Source organism: Marmota marmota, unplaced genomic scaffold (genome assembly GCF_001458135.2).
Source record: "Marmota marmota marmota unplaced genomic scaffold, marMar, whole genome shotgun sequence".
Classification (NCBI taxonomy): Eukaryota; Metazoa; Chordata; class Mammalia; order Rodentia; family Sciuridae; genus Marmota; species Marmota marmota.
This window is the reverse complement of record NW_026000052.1, coordinates 1,232,271-1,254,573: the sequence shown is the minus strand read 5'-3', so window position 1 is coordinate 1,254,573 and position 22,303 is coordinate 1,232,271. Positions and strand designations below refer to the sequence as shown.

General features: G+C 51.6%; 1 protein-coding gene across 1 annotated transcript in view; it reads left to right on the top strand.

Annotated features, from left to right (window-relative positions):
- Nucleotides 1-22,303, top strand: part of Rabl6 (RAB, member RAS oncogene family like 6) — a 26,827-nt gene continuing 4,524 nt past the window's right edge. Inside the window, exons 1-9 of the mRNA XM_015505741.1 lie at nucleotides 1-248; nucleotides 9,839-9,973; nucleotides 11,051-11,098; nucleotides 14,920-14,972; nucleotides 15,738-15,829; nucleotides 18,493-18,633; nucleotides 19,068-19,173; nucleotides 20,942-21,045; nucleotides 22,137-22,303. The exon at nucleotides 22,137-22,303 is cut by the window's right edge and continues 3 nt beyond it. Of these exons, the coding sequence (XP_015361227.1) occupies nucleotides 119-248; nucleotides 9,839-9,973; nucleotides 11,051-11,098; nucleotides 14,920-14,972; nucleotides 15,738-15,829; nucleotides 18,493-18,633; nucleotides 19,068-19,173; nucleotides 20,942-21,045; nucleotides 22,137-22,303 (976 nt within the window). The 5' untranslated portion in view covers nucleotides 1-118. The remainder of the gene's footprint in view (nucleotides 249-9,838; nucleotides 9,974-11,050; nucleotides 11,099-14,919; nucleotides 14,973-15,737; nucleotides 15,830-18,492; nucleotides 18,634-19,067; nucleotides 19,174-20,941; nucleotides 21,046-22,136) is intronic.

Sequence of the window (22,303 nt, the reverse complement as noted above, 5' to 3'; positions counted from 1 at the left end):
CCGCCTGTGGCCTCACCGGCTCCGGCTTCGGGGGAGCCGGGACATGGTGCGAGGCGCGCCGCGCCGTCGCCGCCGCTGAACTCGCGGGCCGCGCCCGGCTCGGACGTCCAGCGGGAAGATGTTCTCCGCGCTGAAGAAGCTGGTGGGATCGGAGCAGGCCCCGGGCCGGGACAAGAACATCCCCGCCGGACTGCAGTCCATGAACCAGGCGCTGCAGAGGCGCTTCGCCAAGGGCGTGCAGTACAACAGTGAGTGCGCGGGGCCGGGCCTGGCGGGGGCGGCCCTTGGCCGCGGGTCAGTCCCGGGGCGTCTCGTCCGACGGCTGCGGGCCGAGCAGTGCCGCGTCGAGAGCCGCCCGCTTTCGGTCCGCCTTGGGGCCGTTACGTAACGCGCGGGCGGGAGCTCGGAGGCCGGCTCCCGGGGCGCTCGCCGGGGTCGCGAGAGGCCCGGTCGGCTCTAGGTTGAGCCGTGGGCTCTTTGTTGACTTGGTGCCCAGCTGGAAGCAGAACATCATATCTGCTACGCCACGCATTTTCTCTTCTTTTTTAAAGAGGCAATTGCAAGGGATATATTTAGAAAGCTCCAGGAGGCACAGTCTCTTCTTGTGGTTGTTGGAGACCTCCCTGTCCGTGCCGGAAGGAGGGGTTGTGCAGACGCCCCGTGCGCCCAGGACGGATCTATGTTCCTTTATAAATTATGTAAATTGTGCAGCTCCCAGATGCGGACTGTCCTCTTGACCTCTTTTGAGTTTTTCCATTTGTAGGCTCTATAGCAAAATCTAAAGGCTTTTATGTGGTTCCCTGCTCTGATACTCTTTCGCTAAATTTCTGGAGATTTTGGAACACACTCCACCCAACTTAACTCACTTTAAGGGGTCCCTTATGTTGCCCATTATATTTCCATGGTAATGTGGCATATTAAAGAAACTGATAAGGAAGACTTTGTGCAGGTTTGAAAGCAAACTCATTTTAGATGTGTGATTTTTGACATTTTGCGTTTATTTCTCGCACAGAGAATATTAAGTCAAAATATTCATTTACGCAAATCTTTGAGAATCTACATTTGGATTCTTTATTTAAATTTATTGCTTGCAGTGATACTTTTAAACCTAATCGTAGTCCCTTGGAAATCGGACCTGAACTGCAAATTGATCACTTTTTCAGAAAGGGCTCCCTAAAGGCCTGCCCCCTTGTGGTCACCGGTAGAAGGGACTAAAAAGGGCTGTGGAATTGTAATTCTTAAGAGTTAGAAAACTATTCTCCAGTAGCTCAGTGAAAGGTGCCAAGTTGAGAGAAATGTGGATTTGTACCAAAATTACGTTTTAGAAGGATATTGTTATTATTGTTAAGTAATGCACAATTTTGAAAGTTTTCCATTTCCTGTGTTAGAATACAAAATTTCTAGTGCACATTTCCCAGACCAGCAATATCATAAACCAGCAATATCATAATTGTAGATTTAGTATTCTTATCAACTGTTTTATTTCCAAGCACTTATCTCTTATAGAACATTGTCCCCTGGGGCCAGTTAGTCATTTTCTTTTAAATGATAGGATAATGAGAAGTAAGTCACATCACACATGCACAGAGTCCCAACACACCCATCAAATCAGAATCAAACCCTGAATGAGACAGTGGGATCTTATTCCCATTTTAGAAGTCATTTGCATTTAAACTAGAAGGAAGAATGTTTCCATGGTCAGTCCACCCTCTTCTCCTGCTGTTTGATGAGAAGTGTTAGTGTGGGGCAGCCTCCTGAAGGAGGAATCCCTCGCTGTGGAACTCTCAGCTGGCCTTGCTGAGGATCCTGGGACAGAGACCTGCAAGAGAAATTCAGTCGACAGACAGGTGAAACAGCACAGTAACTCAATGGAAAAGAGAATCAGTCCTGGAAAAGTGTGGCAGAGCAACTAAGCAGATTCCAGCACATGTCTGAACAGGATTCAGAAGGAAAGCACAGCAAGAATGGAGACAAGGCAGCATTTGAAGAATTGAAGACTGAGGATTTTACAAAGTTCATGAAATATGTGGAACTCCAAGAAGTGCTGGTCCAGAAATTTAAAAAATATCCACAACTAGATACATTATTGAAAGTGTTCAGTACTTCAAAATGTAAAAAAGAAATCTTTGATGTTTCTAGAGCAAAAAGACCACTTTCTGAGGACTGAGCTAAGGATAGCTCTGGGGAGCTTAGGGCCTAAGTTAAGTCATGGTCAGCCTGGGGAGTCTGTGCCTGGCTCTACAGCTGTGGTGGAAGGAGTATGGTTAAAATTGCTTTCAGCCTCAGATCGGTAGCCTTTTGTACAGAGGTGGTTGCAGAAGCATACACTGAAGGATGTTCTTTAGACAGATGGAAATTGAACTCAAAAGAGGTGCAGGATTTAAAAAGCAAAGGTAAGCAGAGGAATTGGTCGGTGTGAGTGAAATCTAAATACATTGGTTACCTTAATCATTAATGATAATGGTTTATATGTATGTTTCTGTGACAAAATACCAGAATAACAACAAGGAAAGGTTTATTTTAGCTCTAGGGTTCAGTCCATGGTCAGCCAGCTCCATTGCTTTTAGGTTTGTGGCAAGACAGAAAACATGTAGAAGGGCAGGTGGAGGAAAGTTGCTCACCTCAGGCAACCAGGAAGCAGAGAGAGAGAGAGAGCACGAGCGCGCACACAAGGAAAGGGCCAGGAAGCAAGACATGCTCTTCCAGGGCACGCCTCTAGTGGCCTACTTCTCCAGCTAGGCCTAACCTACAGTTTTCACTAATCCTAATAGTCCACTCAATTTTGAAGCCATCAGTGGATGAGCAAATCAGAGCCCTCGTGACCCAGTCACTTCCATATAAGCCTGTGTCTGGACATGGCTGCATTGGGAATGAAGCTCTCAACACATGAGCCTCATGGGGTGTGGGAGCATTTCAGATCCAGACTGTAACAATCGAGAATATAAAAGAAGGCGCCAAAAAAGCAGAAATCACAGAAACCAGGACGAGAACTGAAAAGAAAAGTGTATTAACATTAATCTACATTACAGTAAATGTGAATGTTAAAATTTTTAAGAGTCACTGTTCAAAGAAAAAATAGTTTGCAACTCTTCAAATAAATACCAGGTAAAAAGAAGGGGAAAAAATCTTGTCCAGCCTATGAAAGACAGCAAAGGCTGCAAGAAAAACCAGGATAGTAACTTAAAATTATAAAATGAAGTGGTTAGAAATAACACCATTTCTGTCATCAGTCACACAGTGTCATCAAGCAAGACTCATCAGTTCAAAATAGGAATGGGAGGCCTGATTTTTTTTTTCCCTTATTTTGGCCATATGGTCTCCAAGAGACACTCCAGAACTTAATGTCAAAAGCTGGGAATAAGGACTTGGGAAAAGATAATGGGCAAGCATGAACCATAAGAAGGCTGCCCCAGCTGTAGTAATGTCACACAGAACACACTTTGAGATAAAAGAATGGATGGGAACAGGGAGGGAATTGCAGACAAAAAACAATTATTTGTATGTGATTCTTCAGTTCCTCTCAGAAGGGTTAGCCAAGAAAAAGGACAATCTCAAAAAACACCTAAGAATCTATATCAGGGCAGGTGCGGTGGTGCATGCTTGTAATCCAGCAGTTCAGGAGGCTGAGGCAGGAGGATCACGAGTTCAGAGCCAGCCTCAGCATCTTAGAGAGGCCCTAAGCAACTCAGTGAGGCCCTGTCTCTAATAAAATACAAAAAAGGGCTGGGGACGGTGCTCAGTGGTTAAGGCCCCTGGGTTCAATCCTTAGTACCCCCTCCCCCCCAAAAAAAGAAGAATGTATGTGAGGACCACATTCTGTGACGACAGTGCCACTGACAGGGTCTGGCTATGTTGTCTTTGCTGTTCTCATGGGCTCAAATGGCACTCCTGCTTCAATCTCCCAAGTAGCTGGTATGTGCCACTGCACCTAGCTCCCAGCTTTGTTCTGAAACTTGAAAACACTTCTGTGTCAGTCAGCGCTCTGTAGCTCTAACAAATGCTTGAAATAGTCAACTTACAACAAGGAGAGGTTTATCTTGGCTCAGTCTTAGAGGTTTTGGTTGGGGGTTGATTGGCCCCAGGCTTTGGGCTTGTGCAGCACATCATGATGGGAATCCATGGCAGAAAAAAGCCACTCACCTGTGTCCAGAGGCTCGAGGTGGGCATGGGTGAGAAGAGATCAGGGTCTCACTGTCCTCTGCAAGGGTACAACTACAAGACCTCCTACAAGGCCCCACTCCTAAAGGTTTTACTGTCTTGCAGTAGCATCGTGCTGGGAACGAAGCCTGTGATACACGGGCCTGAGAGCAGGGGGTTTAAGATTCAAATTGTAGGGGCTGGGGTGGTGGCTCAATGGTAGAGTGTTAGCAGTCTAGCACAACTAAATAAATCCTGAGCAAGTAGAAAGAAGAAAATAATAGGCAAAAAGCATAGACATGATAAAAAAGGACCAATTGAGACATTCAGCAAAACAAAGAGGGTGTGTTTTGTGTGTAATTACTATTAAAGTAGACAACTCTGGGAAAATTAATAAGAAAGACAAAGCACAAATACCAGTCATGCAGAATACACATCTCTAAATATAAAATATAAAAAATGTGGTAACCACTTTGCAGTACTGGGAATTGAATCCAGGGTGCTGTATGTGCTAGGCAAGCACTGTGCCACTGAGCCTAGTCTCCAGTCCTACATATTATGAGTAACTTATACCAATAAATTGAAAACTCGGGGTAGATGGTATCCTGGAAAATGACTCCACAGGACCCTGCCTTCCCGTGAGCAGTGTGTCCAGACTACATAAATGCAGAAGGTGGGAAAGCTGCTCAGTCCTGAAGACTATAAGCTTGACCCCAAACAGACCAGAACAGCGCCACCTGTAGCACAGATGTGAAAGCCTAACAACAGAACAGGAAGTGGAATCTAGAGAATTATAAAGTAATAGCACTAATGAATGTGTGTTGAGACAAGTAGGATTGCCTTGGGAATGCAAGTATCCTTCAAGGTATGATTTACCAGCAGGTTAAAGGAGAAAACAGTGCAATCTTAAGAGGTAACAGGAAAAAGCCTTAATGAATTCAACACTCATGATTTACAAAAACAATGAACCCCCAAAACACTTCTTACCAAACTAGGAATACAAAGAAGCTTTTACCTGTCAAAAGGCATCTACCCAAACCTGTGTGTAACAGTGAAACATAAGAAGCTTTTCTCTTGAAGCCTGAGCCAAAACAAGGTCACCCACGTTAACTGAGTTCTTCACAAAATAAGAAAAGAGGATGGAGAGAGGTTATCTCTTCCCTCGGGGACAAAGCTTACAAAATAGAAATGCCAGTCCCTCCTCTCAGGGTGCACTCGCAGTAGACCCAGCCTCCACATGTGGCAGTGTGATCCTCTGCCCTGGAGGATGGTATAAGAGAACACCTAAGAGAGCAGTGCATTCTGCAGGTCTTGAACTTGGGTGCACAGCGGCTTGGCTCCCTGTTCTCGGAAGTGGACACCAGGTCCAGAAGAAGTAGACTCTGCTGCCCTTCTCCCCATGCTGTTTACCAGACCCTGGAGAGGGTGGGCCTTTGTTAAGTCCCTCCAGAGAAGCTGTTTATAGAAGGGAATGGTGCCCTGGAATTGGTCATCACTGCTTGACTTCTGAGTGGGTGTGCCCACAGAATCATCATATCGTCCAGAAAAATTTCAAATGGAGATTTCTTTAAGGTGTTCATTGGGTGGTGATGGTCCAGGCAGCCAGGAGAAACACCACAGATTCTTGCAGATGGATTCAACCATAATCGAATGAGATGGGGAATTTTTAGTACTACATTATAGTACTGTTTATTACTTCAGTGTAGCAAACGTCATCACCCATTTGTCCAAACTCAGGATGTGCATCACCAAGAAGCAGGGAAGGGCAGTGTGCCAGTCACCACAGGTATACTGAGGGTAGAGATGGACTCTGGGAAGCGGGGCTGTGGGGTCAGGCAGGGCATGATCTGTCTATATTTCCCACTCAGTTTTGCTGAGAACCTAAAACTGCTTTTTCTAAAAATTTTTGATTGAGCTAATGTGGTGGCCTGTAATCCCAGTTATTCTGGAGGCTGAGGCAGGAGGGTCACAGGTTTGAGGCCAGCCTGAGAAATTTAGCAAGACCCCGTCTCAAAAGGAGGGCTGGGGATGTGGCTCATTGGAGAGCACCCCTGGGTTTAGTACCAAGTACCAGGAGGAAGGGGGGGCAAAAAATTAATGTAAGAAAACAATTCTAGAACTAAAGGATGTACATTTTTCACATTCTTATTTTTTAGGCTGAAAGGGTTCATGGAACCTTGCACCATGCACAGGAAAAACACCTGCCAAGGTTCATTTGACGTCTTTGCAGTAGCAGAGGGGAGAGCAAGATAAGGGGGGTTCACAAGGGCTGGAACAGTGCTCACTGAAGCAAGTAGGTCTAGTTATGTTAATGACGGGTACGTGGGTGCTGAGGCACAAGACACCAGGAGAGATTCAGGATCACTAAATGTGATTTTTAAATGTTCACAAAGCTGATAAGTATATTGTACCCTATAATAGGTTCTGATGCACATTTAGGAAAGATAATGATCTATAAGAAGTTGATCCTTGATTAAGATGGAGAATGTTCATCACTAGTAACATGCTCTATAAGAAATGATAAAAAGAGCCTTGCAGGTTGAAATGAAAGGATACCAATAGTAACTTGAATCCACACAAAGAAATAAAAAATACTTATGAAAGTAAAAGAAGAAGAAGAAATTGAAGGTAAAACAGCCCCCAAAAATGAGTACAGAAGACAATTTGACTAGTAAAGTTAAAAAAAAAATTGATCTAATTTATGTGAGAAAAGTTATCAATTAAAAAATGCGCATTCTTTTAACCCCACATGGAAAATTCAGAACTGACCATAAGATGTTTCAATACATTTCAAAGGATTTATACCACTTTCCCTAAACTCAGTGGCAAATAATAACCAGGAATTTAAAATCTTACACTTGGAAATCAAGTGACGCCTTTAATAGAAGTAGTCATGGAAATAAATTACTTAGAATTGAATAATGGGAATGCCACATACCAGCCCTTGAGTGGTCTCCGCTAAGCATTGGTGGCATTGCTGGATGCTCGCACTGGTGACAAAGAAAAGCAAATCAAGGAATTGAGGAAACCCAGGGGGAGCCAGTGGAGACGTATGGAAGGAAGACCTTGTGGAGAGAGGACTCTGAAAGGGCCAGTGTGAGGTCAGCAGGAGACATTGCCCACCGCTGAGCTTGTGTGCAGGTGCAGTGCTGGGCTGGAGCCCAGAGCCTCATGGCCTGGCAGGCACTCCACCACTGAGTAGCATACCCAGCCCTTTTTCTTCAGTTTTTACTTCTGAGACAGGGTCTCACTAAGTTCTTTAGGGCCTAACTAAATTGCTGAGACTGGTTTTGAACTTGTGATCGTCCTGCCTCAGCCTCCTGAGCTGCTGGGATTGCAGGCATGCTCCACCATGTCTGGCTTAACCCTTTTTGTTTTTATTTTTTTTATTTTTTAATATTTTTTTTCGTTGTCAATGGACCTTTATTTATTTTTATGTGGTGCTCACACATGCCAGGCAAGCGCACTACCACTGAGCCATAGCCCCAACCCCTTTGTTTTCATTGTGACACAAGGTCATGCTACACTACCCAAGCTGTCCTGAAACTGTTGGGCTCAGTGATCCTTCCTCCTGCCTCAGCTTCTCAAAAGCTGCATTACAGGCATGTGCCACCACACACAGCTTGTTTGTGTTTGTTTTTGTTTTGACTAGTGCATTACAGTTATATACAATATTGGGGTCCATTTTGACATGATTATGCAAGCGTGGAAAACTTAGTTTTAAATGGACATGATTTTTGCTTAGAAATGAAGAAGATACAGCATTTTAAATGCAGTAAGCAACAAATCTAGACAGATTAGATGCTTTGTGTAAATACTAAGAAAATTTGCCACAACTGGTCCAAGAACCTGAAGTCCCATGAAAGCAACACCCTGGCTCCTGCCTCATGGCCCTGCCTGGCACGAAGAGTGACTCTTGCTGCCCACAGGTATAGAGGGCTAACATACTCTCCCTGTTACCTCCCTGTTCTGAAAAGAAAAGGACTTTTTACATGCCTGGAGAGTAGGTAGTCATCCTCCCCAGTCCTGGCTGTTGGCCTCTCAGGGGCGATCGGAGCCTGCTGCCTGAGAACAGACTGAAGACTGCCTCTCTGTCTGCCTCACTCCTGTGGAAGGAGCGAAGGGCAAGGGCCCCTTGTGTCTCTAGTCTAGGCCTCCGGTGGGTGGTGCCCCTCCAAGCCAGCAGAGGGTGTCCCTGCCACACACTCCCTACATTGCAGCTCAGGTCCGAGTCACAGACTCCAGGAGCTCCTGCAGTGTGTAGCACAAATGTGCATCTAGCTGACACGGGGTGAGCATGAAGCTCTTGTATTCTCTGGGAACATAAGAAGGTAGAAGAGGGTGAGTCCCTGAGATCTGAGAACAGCTGCTACTTTCAAAAGTTGTAGTAAAGTTGGGGCTTGGGAGGAATGTGGAGGTACGGAAATCAACTTAACGCAGCCTTCAGGAGAAGAGATGAATATCAGTGGGAACAGAGGGGCCTTGAAGTAGGAGCAGGGGAAAGAAGTTAGACCGAGAGATGGCCCAGGACAAGTCCAGTTGAACTTTGAGGCCAAGGTGGCCACTAGTTTTTGGTGTCTGGGGTCCTGGGCACCACAGAATTTGAGAGAAGGGAGGAACTTGACACTGGAGCCCGATGAGACAACCTGGGAGAGGGACATGAACGGAGGAGCTCTTGAGTTTGCCCCTTGGCCTGGCTCTCCTGAGCTTCCCCTGCCTCCCTGACCCTTCCCTGACTCAGTCCTACAGTCCCTGCTATTCATGGTGCTCTTGGTGTCTTCATCCAGGCTGTCTACCGTCCACACAGCTTGCAAGACTGCCCAGGGAGTGCCGACCTGACCACAGTGCTCTGGGGTCCTCCCCAGCCATGGGTGCCTTAGCCCTCCCACAGAACTGCCCATCTCAGGAACAGGGCTACCAGAAAACCCAGAGACTGCTTCCCCTCATGTCCCCCCAGGCTCACTTGCTCCAGCAGTGCTCATCTTTGCTGACCCTGTCCTTCACCTGGAGCCAACAGGCTCCAGGGCAAGGGCCTGGCGCACACAGTAGAGTCAGAGATAAGTTGCAGCCCACTGTGAAACCTTGCCTTCAGAGTACCAGGGAGCTGGGAACAGTGGCCACACCTGTGACCCCGAAGGCTGAACCAGGAGCAAAGCAAGTCCCAGGTGAGCCTGGGCAATGTAGCCAGATCCTCTCAAAATAAAAGGAGAGGGGTGCAGCTCAGTGGTAGAGCACTTGCCCACATTTTTGAGGCCCTGGGTTCATTCCCAGCACCAACCAACAAGGGGCTGTGGCGAAAGTAGGTCAGGAGCAAACCATGGAAACCCAGGGTGTCACCATGGGCACTTCAGCTACTACCCCTCTGTGGTTCAGCGGTTCAGCCCTCATCCTGTGGGTCCTCTGCAGTCCCCCAGGGGAGATCCTGCTTTCCCAATTAGAAAACATGGCTCAGGGTGTGGCCTCTGTCAACCTAGGAGGAGACTCCTGCCCTTGCTGCTTCCAGTGGCACCGTGCTCGCTCACTGCTGGGCTTCCTTGTGCCTTGGGAGAAGCTGTCCATGTGCCTTGTCCAGTTCTTTCCCTACCCATTTACTCACCTGGAGCTTGATTCCTGCAAAACGGCCTTGTGGTGGAGTAGACGTGACCTTTGAAGTTGTGACTTTAATTCCTCTTCCTTTCTTTTTGCCTCTCCTCACCCCCAGTGAAGATAGTGATCCGAGGAGACAGGAATACGGGCAAGACTGCTCTGTGGCACCGGCTGCAGGGCAAGAAGTTCGTGGAGGAGTACATCCCCACGCAGGAGATCCAGGTCACCAGCATCCACTGGAACTACAAGAGTGAGTTCCCCCTCCTCCCAATGTCAGTGTCCCTGGCCCATCTGCTCCTGGAGATGTTTTCCCCAGACTGAGGAAACACTGGCCACACTGTGGAATCCCCAGCTAGACTCATTTGGGCTGTTTTGGGGGCTCTTATTAAAGCTGCTTTTGAATCACCCCATCTGGATTTAAATCTGTGAAATTTCAACTCAAATTTGAGTCTCAGGCCAGGGTGGCCACAGGTTCAGGAGACAGTAAAGGAAGCACTTCCAGAGACTGAAGCTCCCCAGAAGGCCCAGGAGTAGCCATTCCTGGAGCACAGGGACACTCCTGTAGGCCTGCACACTGGGCAGGATCAGCCCTGCGGGAGGGTGTGCTTCAGACCTAGTCCTCCCTCCCTCTGGGTCCTGGGCTCTTTTCATCCCAGCACACTTTGGAGTAGGGCATTGCTGCTGCAGAGGGTAGGGGGTCATGGGAACTTGGAAAATGGCCTCCTTCTCATGAGGCAGCTCAGAGTGGACCCGAAGACCTAAAGAAGACCCGAGGAGGAGGCTGCAGGGTGGGTCACAAGGCCACCACTATTCTGGACCTGCTCCCCATGTCCAACAGCTCTGGCCTCCAGCACTGAGTAGGGTTCCCTCTTACCTCAGATGAAGAAGTCGGTTAAGGGGAATGTGATTCTGGTGGCCATACTGCGTTCAGTCTGTCCAGTGTGTGGAATGACCTGAGGACTCAGCAGGCTAAGGGCCCAGCGAAGGGCTCCTGTCCAAGCCAACCCCCTTCCTTGCTCAGGCCTGCCCAGACCCTGGGTCTAAAAGGGCAAGTGGGCACGGAGCCTACACAGAGCTCACAGGGAAATAGAGCCCACAAGGAAGCTAGCAGCTATGTGCCTGGGGGCAGGGGGCACTGTGCCTTTGCTCTGCTGCCGGCCTGCGGGGGCCACCCTGCCTACCACCAGGGAGCTGCTTGTCAGGTAGTAGGTAGTGCACAGGTCCCATGGGCACTGGCACCTTGGGGAGGGGCAGGCAGCCACACCAGAATCGTTGCTGATTCCCAGGGGTGATGCTGGGCACTAACCTGAGGGTTTCCCTGTTTTAGCCACTGATGATGTGGTGAAAGTCGAAGTCTGGGATGTCGTTGACAAAGGTAAGGTGGTGCTTTACTTTCTGCTCATGCTCCATTTTCTCTGAACAGAGGACCTACACACACACCCCCACTGCATTTGCATGTTCTGTGCCCATAACCTCAGGTCTTGGCACCTACCCTGTGGTCTACTTAAGACCCTACTTAAGACCTCTTTTGCCCTGTCACACACTCCCAGCACCGTAGTGTTGTGGGAGATGTGAGTTTGCTGACAGCTGTTTACAGGTAGGCTCTGGGTGCCCTCGGCTCCCTCCTGAGCCTGTTCTAGGTTCCAGGTCCCCTCCACTCCCCTCTGTGTTTGGTGAACAGGGTAGATGTGCACAGTGGACCTGTCGCCACCACAGGCTAGTCCGCTTTGGGCATGTTTGGTGCTGAGAGGCCAGTCATCTGCTGGGGTGGTCATGCTTCAAGCTCTGTGGCCCACATGGGGCTACTTTGGGAGCCTCCCCTCTCTCATTACAGCTGGTGTGGCTCCCCAGGCATCAGACACCCGTTACACTGGGATTCTGGTGTCTGAGTGGCTGGCCGCCCTGTCCTAAGGGAAAAGAGGGATGCTGGCCATGGGGCACACAGGTGACTTTTGGGCAATACCTATTTTATCTGGCAGAAGGCCTGATGCCTAGTGGTCCCCCCATGACCCGACCCCTGTCCAGCTTTCGCCTGCCTGACCACAGCTGTGGCGCTGGGAAAACCTGGCCTGGCATAGCCCCTCGTTCAGATGGAAGGTGCAAATCCCACACACCACAGCAGGAAAGTACAAAGGTTTTCACTCACAGATCCTGATGGGGAGAGCACTGTGAGTCGGGAGGACAGTCTTCCGTGCCTGGGTCATAGAACAGAAGCAAAGTGTTAGGCAGAGGAAGAAAGACTGGCCTCTGGCCAGTGCCTTTGTTAGATCAGGGTATTTTCCAAAGAGGAGTTTTAATGGGTGGTTTAAAGCAGGTGGCACAAGTTCTGTGGTGTCATGCTGTGTCTGAGGTCACTGAGGTGTGTCATGCAGTCCATGCAGCCTCTGTAGCTGCCTCTTCAGGAGATGATCAACTGACAAAAGTAGCTGGATGGACCACCTGAGAAACTGGAAGGAGGTGTAGACATTGCCAGTGGTGCTAGAGCCCTCCTTCTGGTCTCGAGAGTTAACCGTGCTTAGGACCAGGACCCCTTGAGCAATAGGAACTCACTGCAGCACCCCACAGGTCAGGGCCCTGTGCCTACGGCTGAGGCTCTGCTCCTTCATTTCTGGGCAGACCCCAGCCCACATGCAGACCTTCCCCAACCAAACTTACAGAGCCAGCAATCCTCATGACAGTGTCTGATCTCATTCCTGTCTTCCTATATCAGGTCACAGTTCCCCCTCTGTGATCCTTGGGGTGAGATCTCACAGCTTTCCCTGGTGCCAGCATTGTGAGTGTGAGTGTGTGAGTGTGTGTGTGTGTGTGTGTTTAGCATGATGCTAATCAAGAGGTGACCTGCCATACTCAGCTTCCCTGGCATGGCTGTGCTGGGTCCTCCAGTTACAGGGCTTCCTTGGGAAGAGTGTCTTCTGTGGGCTTATGGTTTCCAGTGCAGGAAGTGCATGCTCCTCTTCTCTCCCCATGCTCATTTGGGAATGGATTCAGGTCCATTGGGATGTTGGAGGGTCAAGGATATTTGAGGCCTCCTCTCAGTGGTTGCTCCAGGGGCAGGCCATCTGGAACCCATCCCAGTGGACCTGTGTCAACCTGTGCTTCCACATAACTCCTCTGCACGCTCGGTGCATGTGTCTCTGGCCTTGTCATATTTTCCCACCTCGAGGCAAGAATTGCATCTGCCTGCAGGCACCAGGCAGCTCCAGCTGAGCTGTCCCCCACGACATGACCCTGTCCTGGCCACTTCAGAAGGAAACACTTCTGCCCCATGGAGGGGCCGTGGTCTTGAGTTTTGTGCTTCCCCAGCGCCTGCCTCAGCTTTGCTTGCACTTGCTGCAGTGGGATGCAGGTGTCCCATGGGCAGTCCTGGAAACCTCGTGGGCTGTAACCCAGTGTTGGATCAGCCTTTCAGGCTGGGACCCCTTCCAGGGGGCATGCTGTGCTCTCAGCTGGCATGAGGGCCTGGGGACGGAGGGTGATCCTCCTGTCCAGGAGCACTCTCCTGCCCTGCTAGCCCCAGCACCAGGTCTGGTGATGGCTGGTGGAGCTCGCTGGGTCCACACCTGCCTGGCAGAGCCTGACTCATCGGCTGCAGCCAGGCAGCACCAGCTTCCTTTTGGCCTCACATTGCTCCTTATGGGGGCACCCTTTCTGGTGAGGAGGAAAGCATCTCTGTTCCCCATCCCCATGGGACAAGGTCTGAGCACTGTTGACAGCAACAGAGTGGGAGCAGTGATGACTGAGGGCTGGAGGCCAGTGGCGAGTTTGTGAGGACGGGCAGGTTAGGCCCGTGGGCTGCAGGTGTCGACTGAACGGTGGGGCAGAGCTCATGGATATGTGGAGGGCTTCTAGAAAGAAGGGAGACAGGGAACAGCTTCCCCAACTTTTCATTTCTCCGGCCTCCCTGTCCCACCAGCCAAGCACCTGGCTCCTGTCCAGCTCCAGCCCTCCTGCCCAGGAGCTAGTCCTGTGGCCACTCAGTGGCAACTCATTCCCAAGAGTGTGCTGGTTGAGGGCTGGGGATGTGGCTCAAGCGGTAACATGCTCGCCTGGCATGTGCGGGGCGCTGGGTTCGATCCTCAGCACCACATAAAAATAAAATAAAGATGTTGTGTCCACCAAAAACTGAAAAATAAATACTAAAAAAAAAAAGTGTGATGGTTGAGCAGGAGGATTCTGCCATCAGGATGTGTCCAGGAACAAGCTTATCAGCTGTCGGCATGCTTGTGCCTGTGTGGAGGGCTGAGGCTCAGTGTCCAGCCTAGGAGGGTCAGTAAGGGTCAGGCCAGGAACTTGGGAGGGGCTGATTCCCCAGGCAGGTCAGAAGATGGTGAGAAGTTCAGAAATGGGCTCAGGAATGCGATAGAATGTGGCACTTTAGATAAATGAGCCTGGTTGTTCTTGGGCTCTTTGCCCTGGAGTTCCTGTGTCGTGAGCAGCACCCCTGCCCAGTTGAACATTCTAGAGATGGAGGGAAGGACAGAGTGGTTGTCCCATCTTGTTGTCATGCAGAACCCCACAGAGCCTGGGGTCAGCCCCAGGCAGGGCCCTGGCCATCCCCTTGTCAGGAAAGCCTTGATGACTCTGAAGGCCGACGACATGGCTTGGCAGCCTTGGCCACAGTCACTGTCCTCCTCCTCCCCCCCTAGCCAGGCTGCAGCTGGGGTTGAATTCTAGGCCTTCTTTACACTCTGGGCACTAGCATCTGAAATCTCAGGGAGTAACGTGAGAACTACTTTAGGAAATGCAGCTTTGCTCACCCAGGCTTTGCCCCTGTGGGGGTCCCCTCCTGCTCTGGGCTTGGCCTTGGGGCTGTTAGGACTGAGCCAGCAGGAGGCCCCCTTCCCTCCGTGGCAGACTTGGCTAGCATAGGTCTGTAAGCTGTCTAACCACCTGAGCCCTCCTGCAGCTGCTGGGCCCGTTGGGCCTTTGCCCTGCATCTTTTGGCCCAGTCTCTTGCCAGCCTTCCTCCTCTGAATGGCCCTGTCCAGAATGGGGGCCCCATTTTTCCCTTTCTCCCAAGACTGAGCAAGGGGCAGTTGGAGATGTCAAGAGCACTCCCTTGGGTCAATAGCTGAGTGGGGCACAGTCCAGCGTAGCACTGCAGGGCCAGAGTGGGACTAGGTAAAGGCATGTCCCTTGAGGCATTCCCTGGGCCTAGGGATCCCACCTCATAAGTTTTGTTTGTCATTTTATAAGGAAAATGCAAAAAGCGAGGTGACGGCTTGAAGACAGAGAATGATCCCCAGGAGGTAAGCTGCAGTGTCAGGACCCCAGACAGAGTTGTCTTTGGTCACTTGGGACCCCTGGCAGTCTCCAGCCCTTCAGACTTTTCTGCCTGCCCATCTTGGGTTCCCCTGAGTGTCCCAGTTACTCTGTAGATGTGTAGGCTGCTGACCATTCCTGGTTGCTTCCAGACCCCATGCCATTGGAGGTTGGGTTTGGGGTGGCCACCCCAAGGGAGTGACCCTGCCTGCCCTTCTTGGTTTCCCTGACCCTGTGTGAGTTTGAATGACCTGGGTAGTATGTGAGTGGCTACACTTAACTTGACTGCCAGAGCAGCCTCAGCCCTTAGAAATCGTGGCTGTGGCCCTGAAGTCTGCAGCCCAGTGCACCCCAGTCCTGTGGTCCCCACTTGTGCCCTTCTCCTAGTTGTTTCAGGGTGCTTGTACCCTGGCTTCTCCCTCTGGGCAGGGTGCCTCTTCCCTCTTCTTCCAGGCAGGACAATTAAGTGCAACACACACCCACCTGGCTCTAATTTATGTGCTCTAGAAAGTTGTAATGGCTCCAGAACTTGCTTCCCTATTTCTGAGTGTTGGCTCCCATCCGAGTTGGAGTTTGCTGAGGGACTCACCACAGGTTAAACCTGGGTTCACCCCAGCCTTCTCTCTTCATGTTCTCTCCATGTTATCTCTTCAGGTTGAAAAAGTCCCATTCAGCCTTTTCCGGGTGGCTGAGGGTCCACGGGTGGGACCTGGCCTTGGACACAGTCTTACCCTGTCCACTCCTGTCTTCAGGCAGAGTCTGAAATGGCCCTGGATGCCGAATTCCTGGACGTGTACAAGAACTGTAACGGGGTGGTCATGATGTTTGACATCACCAAGCAGTGGTAAGCAGGCAGCGTCCCTTTGCTGGTTCACAGCCTCCTGCAGGGTCTGTGGCAGTCAGTGTTCCTGCCTGGAGGACCACATCTATGCCTAGGACAGATTGGGCCCATGTCTGTGCCGTGTGGAAGATAGTCAGATCCAGGGCAGGCCAGTAACAAAGGGTAGCTTTCACAGCCCTGAAGACACCCTCAAAAACCTGGCAGCCAAGTGGCAACTTATGTTAGGGGCGCCTCAAGACCCCTGCACTTGATGACTTGCCAGGAGGACAAAGGTAACAGTCACCACAGCAAAGAGTGAAGAAAAAGTGAGTAGCAGGCAGAGCCCCCCCAACCACCAAAGGTAAAAAAAAATCCAATTCTTAGGTGTGGTGGTACAGACCTGGAATCCCACAACTCAGGAAGCTGGGGCAGGAGGGTCACAAAGTCCAAGCCAGAGCCAGCCTCAGCAGTTTAACGAGGGCCTGAGCAACTTAGCAGACCCTGTCTCAAAACTTTAAAAAGGACTGGGGATGTAGCTCAGTGGTTAGGACTCCTGGGTTCAATCCCTATACCCCCACTCCCCACAAAAAAACTGAAGAAGCCGGGCTTGATGGTTCACCCTGTAACCCCAGCTATTCAGGAGGAGGCAGGAGGATTGCAAATTCAAGGACAGCCCAGGCAGCTTAGTTAGACCCTGTCTCAAAATAAAAAGGTCTGCAGGTGTGGCTCAGTGGCAAAATGCATGCCTCACAGGCAAGACCCTGGGTTCAACCCCCAGTACCACAAAAAAATAGAATACAAGTGTTGAAGGAAGGCCTGACAGCCATTTTAGAGACAGCCTGTGAAGTGCTTGTGCGGCCTCTCACTGCCTTAGGGTCTGCCATCACTTACTTATTCATATGACTGTGTCATGCTGGCTAGGCAAGAGCTCTACCACAAGCCACATGCAGAGCCCCTGCATAATCCATGTTCATCATAGAAAACTGGAGAATGCAGGAGAAAACTGTCAAGAGAGCACCACCACTAGCTGCTGGCAGAGTCCAGCCTTTTTTTTTTTTTTTTTTAATATATATATATATTTTTTTTAAGTTGTAGTTGGACACACAGTACCTTTATTTATTTTTATGTGGTGCTGAGGATTGAACCCAGCACCTCTCACGTGCTAGGTAAGCACCCTACTGCTGAACCCCAGCCCCTCCCCCAGCCATTTTTTTCTTCGTAATGTGGGCACATATGTGCTGGAGTCCTACTACTGCTACCCAGGAAGCATGCTGCTTTTCTTTCAAGGACATGTTTCTACATGGTGGGATACACAGGCTTCTGTGGGTTCCCATGCTAGGCTTTGGGAGCTAGATCTTACACTTGGCACACTCCATTGACTTGAGTCTAAAGACCTGGGCCCGCAGGGTCTGGAGGCTTTGCACACACATCCTCATTCCTTCCCTCACGGCCTGTAGGGACCACATGCTACAGCACCACCTGAGGAGGGCTGACCACCAGATTCTGGGGCTGTTGGCAGCATTCTGGCAACAGAGCAGGCAGTCACTGTATCCTGGGCCATGAATTGTGACTCAGTGGAGTGCACCTCTTGCACACGTGCATACAAAGCTGCACTCTTCGCTCTGTTGCTGAGCTGGGAGGAGAGCATTTCTCCTGCACAGGTTCTGGTGGCTCATTGGCCTGGGGAGGAGGAAGTGGCTTTGACCATGTGAAATCGAGTTTGGATGTTGAGGGGCCACCTCGGCTCCACTGAAGTGTACTGTATTCTTTGCAGACAGGCCACATGAGGCCCCTGTACCTTCCAGGGGGCAGAACTGGAAGGACAGGCAGTGCCCTGAAAGCCAGTGAAGACCAGATAGCTGGGCTGAGCATGGGGCTGCAAGTGTGCCTGGGCTGCAGTGTGGAGAGTGTGCAGGAGGGCCAAGCTGCCTCAGGGAGGAAGTGGTCAGGTGCTTGTCTGGGTCCTTGAGGCTGCAGCTGTTTCCCAGGGCTCACACAGGGGCACACATCAAGCCAGTGTGTGAACCTGGAGGCACCTCGTGGGCAGGGAGATGCAGGAGAGGCTGCTGCAATTATGGGCATGTGGTATTTCCACCACTTCCTTTCCGTGGGGAAGCTTGGTGACACCACTAGTTGTACCCTTCCAAGCCACTTGGAAAACAGTTTGGGACAACCCGTGAAGCCAAGCAACAAGGAAGACCCATGTGAGGTCAGTTCTAGAGAGACCTGCCTGTTCACCCTGCAAACCTGGCAGCATAGTTCTGAGGAGCAGGGCCCTGAAGACAACTCAGCCAGCAGCAGAAACATCAGCAATGGCATCTAAGAGCCCAGTCGACAGGCAGATGTGGACAAGCTGCAGCCCTGGCCGTGGTGCATGCCAGAAGCTGAGATAAGCCACCTGTGATGTGTTCCTTCAGGTGATGCTGGAAATGGGCAAAACTGGAGGCAGTTTTGTAGGAACATGGACAAGGAAAGGCAGAGGAATAGGGCACCTGGATTTGGGGTGCAGAGGTGCGTGCTGTCTGTGAGAAGAGGTGGACAGGGCTGCAGACTGCAGGGTTGCAGTGCTCACTGGTATTCTCCAGAGCCCTCCCACAATGATGCGGTCTTAGAGGTGAAGGGCAGCCCCAGTCCATACAGTCCTCTGGGGTGGTGCGACTGAGGCTGAGATACTCTCCCTCCCAAAGGACCTTCAACTACGTCCTCCGGGAGCTTCCCAAAGTGCCAACCCACGTGCCGGTGTGTGTGCTGGGCAACTACCGAGACATGGGTGAGCACCGAGTCATCCTGCCGGACGATGTGCGAGACTTCATCGACCACCTGGACAGGTGAGTGCCCTGAGCCTGCTTCCACCTGGGGTAGTGTGTTGTGCTCGGATAGCACTGGGGAAGGATGAACAAGCTCTCCCAACACTGTGCCAGAGATGGAGTGACAGCTCTGGCCCAACCTGGGGAGCCAGGAGGGAAAGCCTGGGGCACTGGGGTCTGGAACCCTGAGGCTCAGGTCTCCACAGTATGGCAGTGCCTTGGGACATGTCAGTGAGGGTGAGGTGCCAGGATCCCCAACAGGCTACCTGGCTCCTGTCCAATTCCTTAAGCCACCCTGGAGGGATCCAGAGCTCCACTACTGGTCCCGCTTGTCCAGTAGCTATAGTGGGTCCTCAGCCTGCTGCAGGAGGGAAGCCCACTGTGGTCTTGGACACAGGAGTGAGCCCAGCCCCACCAAGGGCCTTTCTCTTGACTTCCTTCTCCTCTGAAAACAGGCCTCCAGGCTCCTCCTATTTCCGCTATGCAGAGTCTTCCATGAAGAACAGCTTCGGACTCAAGTACCTGCACAAGTTCTTCAACATCCCATTTCTACAGCTGCAGGTGAGTCCTCATCATGCAAGTAGGGCCACCAGCAAGGACCCAGCAGGCTGGAGCTGGGATAGGCAGCAGAGCTGACCCAGGCCACCAAGGGTAGGGTGCTGGCCATGTCCCCACATAGGAAGCCCCTCTGCCTGTGGCATAGCTGTGGTGCCCACCCTTCCTTAGATACACATCAGATGCAGAAGTCCCCATCACACTGATGCCCTGTCATCATGGGGTGCATTCCAGGGGATGTGTGGGGCCAGCACTCACTCTGGACTGTGGCCCTTGGACCATTTTGTAAGGACAGGCTTTAGTGTGCCCTGCCCGAGTCGTCCCCACCTCCTGGGTGCAGGTGAGGCGAGGAGGCCTGGCACTGTGCCTTTGTCTGGGATTCTTTCAGTTAGTAAAGCTGTGCAGCTGGTGAGGAGGCCCTAGGTCCTTCACCCAGTGTCTAGCATTCTGTCTTGTTCCTGTGGTACTTTTATCAAAGGAACCAGCTTTGGTCTGTTATCCTCCTCTGTCCCTGTTCCCTCTAGGACCCCACTAGTGTGCGCCTCACCCTCCTGATTTGCTTTGGGGTTCATGACCTTGCTCTTCTGAGGTCTGGGCAGCTGTCTTGCAGACTGACCCTCCTTTGGGTCCAGCTGAGGCTTTTCTTGTGGCTCCATGGTGGCTTGGGTTGTGACAGAAGACTGCAAAAGTGAGACACCCTCCTTGGCTTTTCGTCACATGTCCTGTGGGGCACATGTGTCTTGTCATGGGACAAGGGAGGCAGTGGACTCCTCGGGAGCCTCTGGAGCCCTTCCAGTTTCCGCTGTGGGCATAGCCTCGTGGGCAGCTGAGTGCTGGGAGTCCCGGGACCGTCCCACTCTTAGTATCAGGTACTTCAGGCACACAGACCATGTGTGGTGACCTCCCAGCCCAGGGACAGCAGTGAGCTGGACAAGAGTGGAAGGGTTCCATGGGTCCTGAGCATGGACCCAGAGGACTAGGGCCAGGACAGCTGTAGCTGGTGGACAGGAACAAAGTGAAACAGGCCTGGGCTGTCTGTCTGGACACCCACAGTCCTGCCACCATTCTTTAGATGTCAGACTTCATTCCCTCTTGCCTTTTTTCCCTTTTGACAGTCATGAGACTCCTGTAGCGTGGGGCTATGCAGGGAGCCATCAGTTAGGAGGAAGGCCAGGTGTGCAGGGTCCTGTGGGGGCCTCACTCTGTTTCCCAGCACTGCGCACATGTGGCCTGCAGCACTCACAGCATGGATATCATGATCAAGGGTGCAACATCTGTATTTTACTGAATTTGAATCTAAATGTGAGAAGTACTGTGAGAGGCCAGGGCTGGTGCAACCCAGAGGAAAAGTCAGCTCAGCTTAGGTCTTGGAGGGCTACAGTTTGCCCTAGGCCGTGGCTGGCTGAGCCTTGCCACCAAAGCTGTTCCTAGGCCTTCCAGGGCTCCTTGTGTGCATGGGGATCACCCTTGTCTTCTACCCAAGTAGTTGGCAAGGCTGAGCTCTGTCTGCATCAGAAAAGGCTGCACATGCATGGGGTGCCATGGAAATGGCAGGTGCACTTCTCTAGATGAACTGCAGGGCTCCTGAACCTCCAGAGACATGTTGTGGAAATGGAAGGGGGCTGCTTTCAGGTACAGATCCTATGTGGCCATCTTCTGAGTCACATGGGCCAGCTGTACAGGTGGTCAGACCCCACACACCTCGCAGTCCTGCCCAGTGGGATGCTCAGGGTGGAGAGGGGTGCTGCTCAGCCTTGTCCACTGGTCTCTGCAGAGGGAGACGCTGCTGCGGCAGCTGGAGACGAACCAGCTAGATATTGATGCCACGCTGGAGGAGCTGTCAGTGCAACAGGAGACCGAGGACCAGAATTATGGCATGTGCGTGAGCCTGGGAGCTGGACCTATAGGCCAGCACCTCCACGGGGGCGTGCTACCAGTGAGCCCCAGTGTCCAGATATGGGTTGGGCCCATCCTTTGTTCTGCCCAGTGAGGTGGTGGAGGGAGCTGCACACCTGGGATTGCTGAGTCAGCTTGAGGGTACAGCATGGGTTGGGGGTGCCCCCATCCTGACTACCCGGCCCCCTTGGACAGGTGCCTCATGCGGCCACCTGCAGCCCTTCCCTTTCCTCTGCCAAGGTTTTGTATTATTAATGTGTGATAATAAAATATTTAGTCAGGTCAGTGCATGTCTGGAACAACTGGAAATAAATCATAAACGGAGCTACACTTACAGTGGAGTGGGCCCAGCCCCTCTAACAGGCTCCTGGGGACAGGGTGGATGGTGGCAGACCATGCATACTCAAGCTTCAGTGTCAGGCCTCCTTGCACAGATCCTGCAGACCCTCCCTCAGCCTGTGCAGCTGTGAAGTCACAGTCCACACAGGTGGGCCTGGATGGGCAGCTACTTCTGTGTCACTTATTGACTTGACTCCTTATATGGAATGAGCCACACCTGCTGACTACCAGGTGTGTGGTCACAGGCCAGTGCAGACAGCCACATGGCCCATCCGAGCTCTGGCCAGACCAGCTGGCCCCTGATGGAGCTTGGTTGCCTCCTGCCCCTAGTGGGGTTCAATTTTCCAGATTGGTGCCAGCATGAATTGAGAACTTGGTTTTGGGAAGGATCCAGTGCTGGAGAGTGGCAGTAAACAGGACAGGTTATCCCAAATGGCCTGGCCACTGAGCAGCACATGTTCTGCCTGCAAGATAGCCTGGGTCAGGTTGGGGTGTACGTCAGTGCTGTAGTGCCTGCCTAGCATGCACAAGGCCTGGTTCCATCCCCAGTACCTCCTCCACAGGGCAGAAGCTATGGGGGGGGGGTGGCTGACAACTGGATAGGCCTCATCCTCTGTCCTCCTGGGTATGATGCAAGCTGGATACTCCAGTACCTCTATGGCAGAAAGACTGCCCTCTGGAGCCTGGGAGGGAGAGCTAAGAGGCCTCACTCCAGCCCTCTGCCCTCCCTCCAGCTTCCTTGAGATGATGGAGGCTCGAAGCCGTGGTCACGCATCCCCTCTGGCAGCCAATGGGCAGAGCCCATCCTCAGGCTCCCAGTCGCCGATTGTGCCTCCAAGTGCTGTGTCCACAGGGAGCTCTAGCCCCAGCACACCCCAGCCCGCCCCCCAGCTGCCCCCCA